The 16261-nt window shown below is 34.7% G+C and overlaps 1 protein-coding gene across 1 annotated transcript in view; it reads left to right on the top strand.

Annotated features, from left to right (window-relative positions):
* The window catches only part of LOC111049337 (cadherin-23), a 67621-nt gene that overhangs the window by 18426 nt on the left and 32934 nt on the right, over positions 1-16261 (top strand). The window contains 2 exon segments of the mRNA XM_039437625.1: positions 13567-13871; positions 15979-16223. Of these exon segments, the coding sequence (XP_039293559.1) occupies positions 13568-13871; positions 15979-16223 (549 nt within the window). The 5' untranslated portion in view covers position 13567.

Below are 16261 nucleotides of genomic sequence, written 5' to 3' on the forward strand. Positions count from 1 at the left end.
AGAAGTTTTGTGCTAGCGCCTGTTTTTTCATTCCGAAACTGTAATTTTCATCATTTTAATAGATAAATAATTTGAATATCATAATATAAGATCAATCTATTCAATTTTTCCAAAATTATAGTGAGGGCTAAGCCTGTTCTTTTTCAATTTTCAATCATTATAATATATTACATATTATCATCATTAGTGAATAAATTAACAGACATAGTGCCGGTTGCACAGAAGCCGGTTAAATTTTAACCGTGATTAATTCCACGAGAACCAATCAGAGAAGGCGTTATTGAAAAGACAGCTTCTCTGATTGGCTCTTTTGGAATTAATCACGGTTAAAATTTAACCGGCTTTTGTGCAACTGGCCCTATAGTCATTCATAGTCAGATCTACATCTACATAGTCAGATTATCTACCTCACTTTTTCGCACTTTTCATCCGGTGTTCTCAAGAATCGTTAATGTTGTTTTCAATGCTGCAGTCCAAAATATCTCTCATTACGGTCCGAAATAGAGTGATTATCACGATTTGTAAGTCATGATAGGTCATCCAACAATTTCCCATTAGCATCCTTTCTTCGCGCCCAGGATCCGCTAACGCAAACGCGAAGTCATGCCATTGGTCCTTCCTAAATCCTAATCCTGCGAGAATGATGCAAGTCATGGATTAACAGCGGATTACGAAAAATGTTGCATCATTCAGCCTGTCTATCAGTCGGCTCAAGAGGAAGATACTTCTTCTTTGCCACAATTTAATTTCAATGACTCAGCCGAATCTTCAGTTTCTTCAAATTCTCTTTTCTGTTCACTATCTTTATTATTTCTAGTCTATTTTCATATACATTCTCTATTTGAAGTTGTCTATATCCTCTTATTCTCAGCACTTGATCTTCTCATTCAATTTCATGCTCATTGCCGAGTATTTACTTGTTTACTATTTCACCATCATAATCTTATCCTATATTTACTAATTTCTACGTTTAATCACATTTCTTTGATATTATTCATTCGACCTCTAAAATATGGCATTTCCTCTTGTTATTTCCTTGTATATTGTTATTATGTCTGTATTCATTGACTCATTTTGTTCGTTATATCTCTACGCTATGGTGTTTTCTATGCTTTTACTTTTTGTGTCACTCTTCTTCACACTTATTCTCTCTATTCTATTACAATCTTTACTCACTTCCCACTCTAAGCTTTAATTTTCTTCAATCTTGTTTATTCTACTCATTCTCTATATTCCATTTTGATCATGTTTTTCCCATCATCTTTGTGCTGGTGTTTTCCCCATCAGTGTTTAATGAACTCTATTTCCATGTATAAGTATTCCTATCTGCTTCCCAAATCCTTTCGCCATCTCTCATCTGTTACCTTTTTTGTCTACAATCATTCAAGAGTTACGTGTACGTAAACACTATCAAATCTCTTAGTAACAGTCAAAGCTGTCAACAGAGGTTCAGCAGGTAACAATTTGATTACTTGATTACATCTATCCCTCTTGCTTGTACTGTCATTCTAGTTTCTTCCTTCTTCCTCACTAGCTGTATGTTTCTAGAAAATCCTTGTTCTGTAAACTAAAGCAACACTTTCACTGAATTTGTATGCACAATCACCGAGTTTTAGGACACAACTGTTGAATGGAATGTGACTTAGGTGACAATTTACTATTACGTCTTCTGAGATAACAAAATCTTGTGACATCACTATGAAATCAGTGTTGTGGTGTAGTAAATCACATGTTGTATTTGTTGTTTCAATGTTGTACATATTGTGAACATCACACTAGCATTGATTAAGTACACCATAAGAAGTGAATAATAATGATAATATGAAGTAGGAAATCATCTCTCATGAGGAATGAAAGAAATACAAACTTGGGAGATTTGTTGGCTTTTCTATCGATCACATAACAAAGCATTCATATTTCCTTGAAATACATTCCTTTCTTCTTAATTTTAATCATTATAAGGTGATATACTAAGGATTTATGGAAAGTACGAGTCTCGCAAAATTATTTATCTCTCATTCATCATTCGTTATTACCCGCAAAATGATGTATCTTCCATTCATCAGCTCTTATTGCTCATATATACAAGAAGATTAAAATTATTTATAACTTCTTGGAGAGGTTAACTATTTCTTTATCAACTCATAAGTGAATCATCTCTGCTAAAATATCATCCATCAACCTCTGTAGAAGTATGTCTGAGCCTCTATGTGTATTCTCTATGTCTGAGCTCTATATACTTAATTTGAACTAATACAAATTGCTAAATTGCTCTTGTGTTGCCTAGTGCTCAATCTAGACATTTTCCTAGACCACCCTTCAATCTATAACTCGTTATTGATTCTATTGATAAGACATGCTCCCTAATAATAGGATATCATCTACTTAATAGCCCATTACCACTCCATATCCTCTTGTGTCTCATAGAATCTACTACTCAACTCACGTTTATTTGATACATCATTACTATTCAGCTCAGGTCTCAAGCATGACTTAATCGTTCACTTCACGATGATGCTATGCAGACTAATTAATCTCCAAGTCATAATTATTATTGTGTATCAATCCTACATTCTTCATTGTCATGTACAATATTCATAGGATGGCTGGTCCATAAGTGCAATCTAATTAAGATCTGTGATATGATATCAGCTAATCAAACTCTGAAACAATTTGAATTGTGCACTAGATTCATTGGAAACAATGGCTAACTAAACAATGTTTTAAACCCATCTTACTCATTACGTTGTTGAAAGGCGCGACATCAACAGCAACTACTGGATATGCATTTCAACAACATGCAAAGAAACATCCTTCATCGTACAATGTCTTACTGAAGGAAACGAATATCTATTTAGATTGATGGCTGTTAATGACAATGGAATGTGTCTGCCATTGGACAGGTCTCAATCCAGTCAGAGCCAAGGCTTCATTTGACGTATACTCCTTTTTATACATAAATTTTTCATACTCATTTGGAAGATACCAATCCATGCTATTTAAATCTTATTCCATCACGTTCTAGTGTATATCATCTGATAAAACTAATTACATAAATAATTCTTGATTTTCACAGATCAATATTGAAACAAAACTGAATAAAAATGTAATATGGAGTAATACTTAATATGCAAAGTACCTTATATGTAATAAACGAAAAGCAATCTTTATCAATATGAAGTATATAGGAATATTATGTGATGAATGAATGAATGAATGAATGAATTTTATTTGCCAAAAACAATAACTTTATGGTTGGAATACAAGTAGAATTCATATGTAATAAACGAAAAGCAATCTTTATCAATATAAAGTTTATAGGAATATTATGTAATGAATGAATGAATGAATGAATGAATGAATGAATGAATGAATGAATGAATTCTATTTGCCAAAAGCAATAACTTTATTGATGGAATACAAGTAGAATTCATATGTAATAAACGAAAAGCAATCTTTATCAATATAAAGTTTATAGGAATATTATGTAATGAATGAATGAATAAATTCTATTTGCCAAAAACAATAACTTTATTGTTGGAATACAAGTAGAATTCTCTCTTCAAATTATCCTATTATCATCTATCCCATTATCATCCTAATATACTCTCCTCATTATCTCTAAAATTTTGTTGAGACATTCCATGAAATTCCAAAAAACCATGATTCCAAGATTCAGCCATGATTCCCATCCATGGATAGTAATCCATGATTCCCATCCACCATGATGCAAAGATTCATCAATAAAGAACAACCAACGTATCCATACGAGGTTCATTTCCTCCCATCCTAGATACTACTCGTCATGCTTGGAAGTCTACGAAAAATTAGAAAGTAGGAGATGATGACACCACGCCACAGCACTCATTATCCATTCATATTATTCGAATAATTGCGTACACCGAACCGAACAGTGAAGATGCAGCGAGGACTATTATGAAATATATAATACATGCGGGTCTAGACGATGCGCGATCAAAACCGCACATAAAAATGTTTTAACGGTTATCTGTGTAACGGCAATGTACGATTATATAGGTGGAACAGTATATGTGTATAGTAATAGGCATCTATATAAGTATAGTTATTGAGTAAAGGTAGAACAATATATAGATGAATAGTTATATATAGGTAGATAGTTATATGTATTTGTGTAAATTAGCGTTATTGGTTGAAGTTAGAACAACATAGGTATCTTGTAGTTAGTTATAGGTATCTGTGTAGCCTAAGTATAGTTATAGCACAGACTTCTTTATGTGGTTATTGGTAAAAGGTACAACAATATAGGTAATATAGGTGGAGGTATCCGTGTAAGTAGAGTTGTAGGTTAAATATAGTGCAATACATAGGTATATGGGTTGCAGCCATCACGAAAAGTGGTATAAATATGAATTGGTGTTAGTTGGTGAGGTGGTAGTAAGGCAGTTGTGGTGCTTGAAAGACATAATCGTAAAACTCGGTGCATTATTTTCATTCTTGTTCTAAAAGGTCGAAGAGCTGCCGTGTTGTATGCATAGAGCTATATATATACACGTATAGTATACTGGAGCTAGATTCATATATACAGGTATTTCTTTGGTACTAAGGAGGTTAGCGTGCATTAGGTGGATGACCTTGAAGCTGAAAGAAAGGTGGGCTGTAGAGTGTATAGCCTGGGAATGCGAGCATGTCTCTTGCAAGGTGTTGTATGACGTTACTCTGGATCGGTGGGGTTCGAACCAAGGACACACAAGACGGAAGGGAACGGGGCTCGATTCTTTGGTTAATGCTGGATTCCCACAATATCAGTATGAGTGAATGTGTCCGTTAGGGTGAAGATATTATCTTCAGAAATTCTAATAATGTTAATAAAGTAATAAAGTAACCATTCCCACTCAACCAAGCCGTACGAGTATGAATACTCTCATTGGGCTTAATGGAATGATATTTCCACTGTACCAGTCACTTTAACTGACACTGAATACTATCTATATCATGAACATCATGTGAATATTATTACTGAATATCATGTGAATGTGTCACAAATATATGGGAATCGCTTCATACTCTTGTATTATTGTAATTTGTGTATTAGAACTGGTGATGGAAGCATATTTTCTTATGATGCTTCAATATATTTATTTATTTATTCTTATAGCTTTTATTGGCAGAGAGATCCTTTTGTATGTTCTGCCTTGCCTTATTACCCAACGTCATTTCCTATCAACACTCATGTTCATAGGTTATGTATTGGGTTCTTTATGTTTTCCAATATATTATGATATTATATAAGTTACAATCATCAATTCAAAATTTGGAAGAGGTTTTGGGCTAAGCCTGTTGTTTCTTCACCAATCATTCATATGATTTGTGCATCTACAGATGTGTAAATGAGAAATAGAAAGAAAAATAAAAATCTTAGTACCCTTTTTTGAAATATTTAATCACAACATGTATCACTTGGAAATGGCATCAATGTCCGAAACATGTTGTGATTAAATATTTCAAAAAGGGTACTGAGATTTTTATTTTTCTTTCTATTTCTATAAAAGTAGCCCTATACAGAAAAGAGATAAAGTGTAAATGAGTTATATTAATTCTATGAGTATGAAGGAGATGAGGGAGAGTTTCTTATATATTGGATGAATTTCTTCTCATTACATTATTTTTCTTGATAGATGAAGAATGTATTGTAGAATATGTTTGTTCAGGCTAGAGAAGTCTCTAACTCCAAGAGTGTATAGCCCCTTGTGGGTTGGGGGAGCTTTGAGTCGAACATCGCATTCAAGAATGTGTTGAAAACCATAATTCATCCACAGCATCCCTGCTTGTCGTAGGAGGCGACTAAAAGGGAACACAAGGCAACTCCAGAAATTCAAACCCACGGGATCTGCCTCATCAGGGCAGTTTCGGAGGGGCAAAAAGGAAAACCCAAGAGACTAGAGATGGGTGAAACTCCAGGCACAAATGTAGGTCAAGAGGCTGAGTCGAGGGTGACCAGGTACCTTAGAGGCAATTTGGCGACCCCTCCTCCAGCTGAAGGACTTTCAGCAATTTTGAGGATGAAGAGGTCTTCAATTTCAGGAGTGTATAAGTAAATTGTGATAATACTTCAAATTTTTGGCTCATTAAATTCGTATTCATCATAAATCGGGATAGAGAATTGAATCCTATCTTTACTCCGTAGAGGTTTCTTCGTAACTGGACAATATAATGGAGAGTGAAGAGATTATTCTGGGACTGAAAATCGTGTGTATGCTTGTATACGCTCCAAACTCGTGATATTTGCACAGTCCTGATGATATTTAGAATTGTAGATTTAAGCGAACGAGTAATTTATAATTGAGAACAATCCCCTCAATATTTTCACGTATTGCTATGAATCGTGTTTGACTCGTATAGAAATAAAATTGTGAATGGAGCCGAAGTTCAGTGGAGCCATCTCTTCTCATTGAAAGACGTTTGATGGAGAGCATTATAATGAATGCAGACAATTGCAAAGAGTTGATGCTTTTTCAAATTAGTTAATATTTCTGACAGAGGAATGGCAAATAACGGTCTGTGGGATGATTGATTAATTGTCATTTACTTTGATCTGTTTTTTCTTGGGATATTCTCGATTCGACATCGACCTTGTTTCTCCAAGCCCAAACTTTCCATCCATTTTTCATAATGCTTGATATCTCCATTGAATCGTCCGTTAGAAGTTTGTTCCAGTCTAAATTCAACGGCCATCACTTTTTTCATCGTGATTTTACCAGGTCATCGTGCTTTATCTTTTATATTCAGATTTGTCTTCCACTTCATTAGCGTGGGTCTCCTCTCCTTATAGTAATTTAATGGTATCTCTTGTATTACTATAGCTCTTCTATGCGCTATGAAGGTGCGAGCGGAGGTATATATTTATGAATGTAGGACGGTGAAAGACTGAATGAAGAAGAGTTCAACCTTCACGCTTTAATTCGGTCCAATCATAGCAAATCGAGTCGCATCTGAAGTGGGCTCTAGGACATTTTCACTCTCGGACATTCTACTTTTTCTTGGCCTATTGCTGTAGGCAAAGACATCATTCATTCGGAATTCAGAAATTATAATGGTCTATATCATAAATAATGCTCCACTACCCCACTCGAGTTTTTAGTGAGAACCAATTTACTTAGAATGCAATGTATTCAAGGTACATTTATGAGAACTATTTTCTACTACAGTGAGGTCTATGTTATTATAGCAGTGGAGAAAGATAGAAGAAAAACGTTGCTGGTCCTCTGTCTTTCTCTGTTCATTCTCGTTTAAAATAGGTAATCAATTATATTTTATTAAGCAAGGAATTATATTTTTCAATAATTTCTTAATGAAGATGAAATATTTTGTTGATTAATTATCAATTCTGCATTGTTAAAAGACGATCTGGCAACATAGCTGAGCGAGAAAGAGATAGCGCTATCCGCTTTGTTCAATGATAGACAAGGATAGCAATACCATTGCTAATCAAACACTGCCATTATAACGAGGACCTCAGTATAGTAGACCTAGTTGCTGTTCTTCAAAGCTGAATAAGATTTTTTTATGAAAAGGTTTATTATGGTTTATAAACCTTTTAAAGGTTTATGAGGTTTTTATTAAAAGGTTCCCACAAAATTCAATTAAAAAATTCCTCAGTTAAATATCGTGATCCCTTAATTATTATTGATGCTGCAATCTATTCCTGAAGAATTCAACTGAATCAGTTGAAACTTTCAGCACTCCAGAAGAATTTATGAGTCATAGAATAGGCTATTATCGGTTAAGTATTACAGCATAATTTTGTTACTGTATCACTTTAATTATTGGAACCTTAATCTATAGGAATTAATGCTTTCTCTCTTCTATTGAATTTGACTTATTGATTTTTGAATTTTCATGGGATTATTGGAAACTATGATCATAGGATCAATCAGAACTATTGAATCCAGTCAATCACTTTCATTTTAAGAGAAAGCTCAGTGTAATAATGATTGCAATACTGATTACATTGGTTTGTGGAAATATAAGAAACCAAATGCAATGAATATTGTATAGAAGATCTTATTGCATTTCAAAGTAGAAAGTGAATATCATAGTAGTTACAAAAGAAAGCGAGTACAGAAATCCAAAAGAAATGCCTAGTGGTTCTTTGAATGTTATCGAATCATCTATACACTTCTACAGTATGAACATCTTCAACAATAAAGGAAATATTAGATCATTATAAAAGGATTATTGAACTGTTCACATGTTTTCTATCATTGGAGCTTGTATTAGTGAATATTAAAGATGAAAGTCTCTTCCCATTCTCCATGTACGGGAATAATAAATGTAAGTGTAGAGTTTTATTTTTTATCTTTTTTACTCTCTTTTCATTTTTAGATTGGAAGCTCTCCTGATTTTTGTTATCGAGTGTACATTTGTAAAACAGGCTGAACCCTATAATTGATATCATCTCACATACATGCCGTTTTATTCAAGTAAACGTAATGATAGCTGATAGCAAATAAAAAACTTTTCTCTGAATTTGAGTTCAAAATATCACAATAATCCGTTTCTGTAATTGATAGCTTTAATATAGTTTCAAAGGTGCTGTTTGTCTCATAGCCCAAGTCATTTAGTTATGATAGAAAGGAAATATCCGGAAAGATGTTATTTTTTCTTCATCTTACTTCAAAATTAATCTAAAGCGATTGTTCCTCCTTATATCCTCCTTCATATGATGTATATACCTATTATGATTTTATGAGCCTATCGCTACTAAGAAAGAAGCAATTTATTTTCCAAGGCAACAGCCAATTGGAGTTAAGTAAGGAAAAATTCGATCAATTACAAGCTAACTGAAGGTATTCTTCTTGTTGGAACAGCCAATGACTGTAAAGTAGGATAGAATTTGAGTTGGCATTTCATCGTGGTGACATACAATATCTGTTAATAAATTTGAGTAACAGCTGATCATTCAAGGAATCACAAACTGACCAATGAGAGAGTGATTACACTTCATGCGTGTTTTAACCAAAAGTTTGATTTCTGGATCTCAACATTCTTTTCAAACTGCTTCATATTGATATCTCTTCTTTCATTTGTATCCTTCATCAATTGTGATCACTGTTTATGATAAATATCGGGGCACCGAGCTTCGCTCGTTATTTAATTATTAACTTTTGATAAACCGAACACAATTCTTTAAAATGATTGGGGAAGTAGTAACAGGCACAGCCCAAAACTGTTTTTTCCCGAATTTTGATTTATAGACTATAAATAGTCCAGAAAGTAGGCTATGCTCCATACACTTCATGTTCAATTTTCTGTTCAAACATTTGAAAACAAAAAAAATATAATTTAGATTATATACAAACCAAATTGAATAACAAAATAACACTCACTAATCACTTGAAATTGTCAAATATAAATATGATCAACATTGAAAACTATGATATACTCTAGTTTAGGAGGATTATCATGTCATGTCAACAAATCAGATTATGTTGATCAAATCGATTAAAAATTGTCTAGCTAGATAAAATTTCTCGCTGATTGATTATGATTACACAGCTGGAAATAATTCTGTCTCTCTCCCACACAGGCACACGCATCTTCTGTTATCGAGAGACGACGAAATTATTATCTGTTTTCCAAGGATGAATAATCCTTTTAATGTCGTTCAGCGAGTTTTCCAAAGAATGAGACCTAGTGCAATCGAATCTTCATATCATAAACCTACTATGTTCCAAATTTCGTGAAAATCGTTAGAGCAGTTTTCGAGATCCGTAAAACATGAATAACCAGATATAAAAATAACCAGATATATACAGAAATTGCTCGCCTTATATAATAGGATTCCAGATAAATTAAGATTGTTCATGTTTGTACTAGAGTACAAATAATATTTTATCATTTTTCATCCAGTGAAAATGTTTCAATTACAATTCTGTTTTAAACTTTTTGTATTCAAGCCACGTACATTATCATGGCTCTATGGCAATCTTGATCTAAAAATTCATAGTAGTGTATTTTTAATGGAGAACGAACATTTTCATAACGGCTATTTATTCAACTTGAAGGAAAGAGAATGTGGTGCTTTTCTAGTAAGGACCCACTTTCAGGTTCAAGAGTAAAGTCCCGATGACTCAACGCCGAGAAGTTGGGAGATACTGTTCCAAATACCTTATTCCATGCAACCGTTATTTCTTCCAGATGTTCCAACTGGAATGTTGTAGAGTTGTAGTTGATTTCATCTTGCTGCCTCGTCATTTTGCTTTTTATCTTCTTCTTTCCAGTAGTGAACAGGAAAAAATAGTGAGCGGTTCTACGGGTTAACAGTTACCGGTGTCCCCTGCAATAATTGGTTGATCTTTACCTGACCGTTGTCATCACAACCATTGATAACTGGTTGAGCTTGACTATTGACATCGATAGTTAACGAATAGTTGGTTTAAATTCATCGTTAGTTGAAAAAAAGGCAATCCATTCAAGTCACATTCTTCAAAATTATTATAGATAAGAAGAAAATGTATTAGCAGATTCTTCCTTATAAATCACAATACATAAGCAACAGCTGCATCGAATCTATTTCAATGATAATTTAAGCTTCAAAACAAAATCAACCATCATCAAAAGGTTCATCAATCAAATCTAGTATGATTATCATTGAAATTGTCGATGATATTTTGAAAGATATTCAATTAAAGTAAAGTAAATCCGTATGGCTTTTGTTGATGGGGAGTCCCATACGGGAAGGTCCCACCGCCTGAATATATAATTTAAGCCGTCAATGGGCCTTACGACTGTCATACTTCAGCCGGGACCGACAAATCAACGTGCCCATCCGATAGCAGGGGAGTGATATGCAATTGATTGAACAATATTGTGTTTTTGATTGTACATTTTTTTATTGTACTACAGTTGGAATGCTCGTAAGTTGAACTATAACATAAAAGAGAAATCTAGGATGAACAGTTCCTTGTGTACGGCTGATGAACGTCAGGGATTGGTTAAACTACTGCTGAGTGAAGTCCTGTGATTGGAGAAGATTTTACATAATATGAATCTGTCGAACACAACCAGCCACGCCTAGGTAGCCAACTAACCAGTCCAAAAACCAATAGTGAGCGACCAGGAAAATTCAGTCTCTTGAAAAGAGAATTTTGTCCATACGATGCTATAAAAAAAATAAATAAGAACTAATTTATTGAATTGATAATGAGAATCCATCAGAATGGATCATTCTATTGCTATTCCTTAAAAATATGTAATAGAGAATTTGGATATCCGACTATTGAATGAAAAGATAATATCAAAGAATGTTACAATAAAATTGGATAATTCCCAACTCACTGCAATAAGAGAAGGTTGATTCTCTGTAATGTTATAAAAAATGTGATAAAACTTGAATGTCAAGGTGCTATTTAAAAAGCTGTTGCAGTTGCTTTTGTAGTGGAATGATACTTGTATTCTAGAATTCTTTGATCTTACCAGCAGCTTGCAAAACGTACTACACCTTTTCAATCCTCTAAAGTTCAAACTTCAATATGAGATCACAATTTTATATTTTTCCTATTACTACAAAAAAATGAGCATCTTATCACCCGTAACAGTGTAAAACGTGATTTACAATAATGTGGATGTCACAGAACGAAAATACTTTTCTTATTGTTACTGTAGTAATGTTTTCAACAACTGAAAGATCTTCTATCTTGAAATGATGCCTCCTCGTGCTTGTGCTAAAATGGAATGTTTCATTGTATAGCAATAAAAAATGATAGCAAATGGAATCCAAAAGGTCAAGGGAATCGATTGATTGAAAAAAGTAGCTAACAGCTTAGAGTGGAACGAGTCCTAAAATCATATTGCACGCCTATTAAGAGTATTACTCAGAATTTAACAGGAACCGTAAGGAAAAATACGTCAAGAATTTGATTCGCACCAGAAAAGCGTGAGAAGAGTGGCGATGACCGCGAAAAGTCTGGCATTTGGTGGAAAACTGTTTTTAAATGGGCAGACATCGAATGACTCTGCTTGAAAGAATTGAGAAGACGCGTCGTGGGAAATTCGCGCGTAGTGATCATGATACGTAGCTCAGCGTGAAATGATGATGATGATGATGATGATGATTAAAAGGGAGAGAGAAAGAGTGAGAAGAGAGTGTGTCACGTAGAGCGTGACATGACATGCTAACTGACTATTGCACTATAGTGCGTGTGTGAGTACTGACTGATCTTTATAGTGGTAGCGATTACACTCTTAAGTATAGTAGTATCTTAATAAGTACTTTGAACTGTGTAGGTGTTATACAAAGTAAACTTGGCCCACATGAGTGTTTCAGGGACGGTATTTAGTTGGTTAGTTGACGCCCATTAGTAGATTAGTATAAGAGATAAGATCCACTTAGAAGTAGTATCCAAAATACCATTTGGACAATGCATTTGTTTCTTGCAGCTATGCTCATGTGTTGATTTTATTTCTTTCTTCTCTTTGTCCTTCCTCTTCTGTATATAATTTATTTCACTCAGAAGATCCATTTTATATTTCCAGTTCTATTTGGGAAGTAGTGTCATAAATTATTTTGTTTTGTTTTGTTCTTTGTGCTTTTTTCCACTGTATTTATTTTCATCCCAATTGCAAAAAGGATTATGACCTCCATGCTTCATGTATGTTATTTGTTGAAACAGTATCCAGTCAAGTACAAGATCAATAAGCTGACATTTTTTTGATAGTACTGTAATTCCGGGTTGTAAACCATTATCAATCTATAGTAAACTGATTTATGTTACCAGTATCTATGGTCTGTCCAAACAGGAGTGAGCGCTGAAGGATTAGGCCAACCCACGAAATACTCACACACAAGCGCAGTCCGCGTTTGTGTGTTTGAGTAAAGGGACGGTCTGCATACCTGCCCGCTAATGATTCTTCTATGTGCTAAAAATACATTTTTCCAACTGTCGAATTTACTCAATTTGTACTCCAATTACTAAACTCTAAAAATTATTCCTTTCAAAATGATTCCAAACAATTGTGACAACTCTAAACAGTTTTATAGTGAATATAACAAATAAATTGGACTTTTTCAAAAGCGTAGAGTTGTACCGTGTTTGGACTCATTTTGGAAGGAATGATATGTAGATTTCAGTAATTAGAGTACAAATTTAGAAACGCTAACAGTTACAGAAATGTAATTTCTCAGCACAAGGAATAATTGGTGAGAGCACAGGCATTCTATTGGTTTCAATTGAATATTAGGGATGAACTTCGTTCATTCCTAGAAGACCCAAATTAAGAAAAGTTATTCAGTTTTCATTTAAGGTGCTCGATATGCTAGAGGTTATCATAAGTATTACCGGTGAGACTATCAATAAATTTTGTCCAAGTTTATGAGTATGATGCCTGTTAGGCAGGGTATGTGTGCCTGCGCGTGGGGGAGCGAGGATGAGCTTAATCTTTCAGGGCTCACGGCTGCTTGGACAGACTATAATAGAATATACCGTAAGTTCTCTATATGGTTATGTTATATTTATACCATTTTTTATCTTCAGAATAAAATTCCAACTTCAAATTCATTAACATGTTTTGTTTCTCTGACGACAGAATGTCTCCAGCCCTCTTCTACCTCCTGGCCTGGCAGCTAGCATGCACGCTCGCGCAACAACCCCTAAACCGGCCGCCACACTTTGCTCCAGGAGGCGACATGGCGCACTTCTCGCTGCCCGAAAACGCCGCCGTGGGCGCACCCGTCTACCGCCTGCAAGGGGCTGATCCCGAGGGGGGCCGGCTGCATTACAGTATCAGCGGTGAACACTTCAACGTGGATAGGACCAGTGGAGTGGTCAAGCTCATCAAACCGCTCGACCGAGAGGTGCTCGATATGCTAGAGGTTATCATCAGTATTACCGGTGAGATTATCAATAATTTGATTCGATTTCAACAGAGGAATCATTATGATAGTACCAATGGTCCTGAACACAATATTTTTGAAAAAAGTGATATGGCTAAGAGATAATGATATGCTATTTATAATAATGACTATAATAAATAATGACTGATCAAATGAGATTCAGGCTATAATATTTATAGCCTAGTTAGCACCTCATGACAATTGGTTTGCTATACTTTTTTGTCATTAGACAAAGCAGATAGCTCTATCCTATTTCCTATACCAGCTCCCCACTTTGACAAATAGTTTGTAAGCTATGAAGATATTATTTTCTACAAATTCATGCATAACAAATATTATGTGTGTAGTCATGATTAGATTACGAAATTTTGATCGATCATAATAAGCTGATAAGAAGAAAAGTGTGGTTTGAACGTTTTTAAACCTGAATGGAGTACTGTGAAATAATTATTATAGACTGCGAAGATCTTGAATCATCTCAGATATATGAATCAATGTGGTAAGGTGGTAGGTAACAGGACTGGTTTCCCTCTGAAAGTCAGAATACACGACAAAGACTTTTTCGCCACACTGCACAGAAAGCAGCTGTTTTCCAGTCCCTACGTAGATCTGAAAGACCTTGTTTGCAGACGACGTCAGAAAAGGGTTTCTTTTCCGGTCTAGGCCAGAAAGTTGTCTCTTTCCAGCCGCTTATGGCTGGAAACAACGCGCTAATTATTATTAATAAGTCATCCGCTAGATCGGGCGAGTGTCCACTTTCATAATAAGCTGAAGTCGCCATGATTTTAGTTCCAGTTTCGAATCAAACTAATTCGCTTCGCAACCAGTTTTATTCAATTATTTATTGTTGATTAGTGCATTCCGAATTTTCAAAAATGCTTGAAGATGACTGTGGTATTCCAATTGAAATTTTAAAAGAATCTGAAATCCTGACTGCAAATCTTCTACCACTAAAATCAAGAGATAGGTACGATAGCTTAACGAGTATTCTTTATTTTGTATTCTTTATTTATTTTGTCAGCAATACCTGTAGTGTGGCGAAAAATATCGTTCGCACCACGGGCAAAAATGTTTTTCCAGCTCTCAATCTTTTCTAGTCCTCGGCCTACGGCCTCGGACTTGAAAACCGATTTCGAGCTGGAAAAATCTCATTTTCTGCTCTAGGTGCGAAATATACTATTTTTCAAATAATAAGAACATCATGACCAGTCATTGTGAACCCTCATATTTGTAGTTGGAAGCAGCTAAATAATTTTGTTATTTTCTTTTCCTACAGTTACGTTGAAAAGTGGCCATTGCTGCACTGATTACAGAACGCAAAGAATCACTTTTCCGCTCTAGTGCGGGAAAAATTTTTCTGCACTCCAGATTTGCAACATGGCAACGCAAAATACTTAGTAGGTTATATGGAGCAACAGTGCAGCAAAATCAAAATGAAGTTGGTAACAGTGACTGCTGTGGCTGCTACAGTGAGCAGAGGTGCAACGAAGCACAACGCGCTAATTATTATTCATTATATATTATAACCAAGGACAACGAGGACTTTAGGATTTTAGGATTAAGGTTTTTATCAATAATAAAATTACACAGAAAAACATTTGATGCATTTCAGGCAATTTTACCCATAATTACCCACTTTTCATATTCAATGGTAACTGTAGGAAAAACTTAATGTGAAATACGTGCGCAAAGTTCTTCTGCTGCACTCAAGAAACCATTCCGCCCTCGCCTACGGCTCGGGCGTAAACGTTTCTTTCGGTGCAGCAAACTGTCACTTTGCGCACTAGTTGCACAAATAACTATTTATACTGTTTTATTCTCTTTTCATGGGGGTAATGAAGCACTATTATCGAATTTTGAATGAATATTAAGTAGATGATAAGTATTTCTGTAACTTGTGAGTATCTTTTGATAGGTAGATTTTTAAATGAACTATTTTCTTGACGCAGACCCATCCAAAAGAGTTTTATATAAAAAAATTATTTTATAAAAAATATATATTTCTCATTTTATCATGTTGTGTAAGACTTGAAGACAATATAAAGTGCAATTGTATATGATGTGGCTAAAAATAATCTTGATTTCATTTTTGATTTTTATTTCAGATGAATCGATAGGTGGCTCGGAACCGAACACAGTTTCTCTAAGAAGGGAAATTCCGGTATTGGATGTGAACGACAATCCACCAGTTTTCCAAGGCCGACCTTATGTCATGTCAGTTCCCGAGAATGCACGGATCGGATCTCTGCTCTACACTAATATTTCTGTCACTGACAGAGATAGTGGCATCAATGCCGAGCTTAATATCAAGTGCTTGAATTGTGATGAATTTGATATTGAAACTATCAAGGTGAACTATTTTTTCATAGAAATAATACTTGAATTTCT

This window comes from Nilaparvata lugens, chromosome 11 (assembly GCF_014356525.2).
Source record: "Nilaparvata lugens isolate BPH chromosome 11, ASM1435652v1, whole genome shotgun sequence".
NCBI classification, from domain to species: domain Eukaryota; kingdom Metazoa; phylum Arthropoda; class Insecta; order Hemiptera; family Delphacidae; genus Nilaparvata; species Nilaparvata lugens.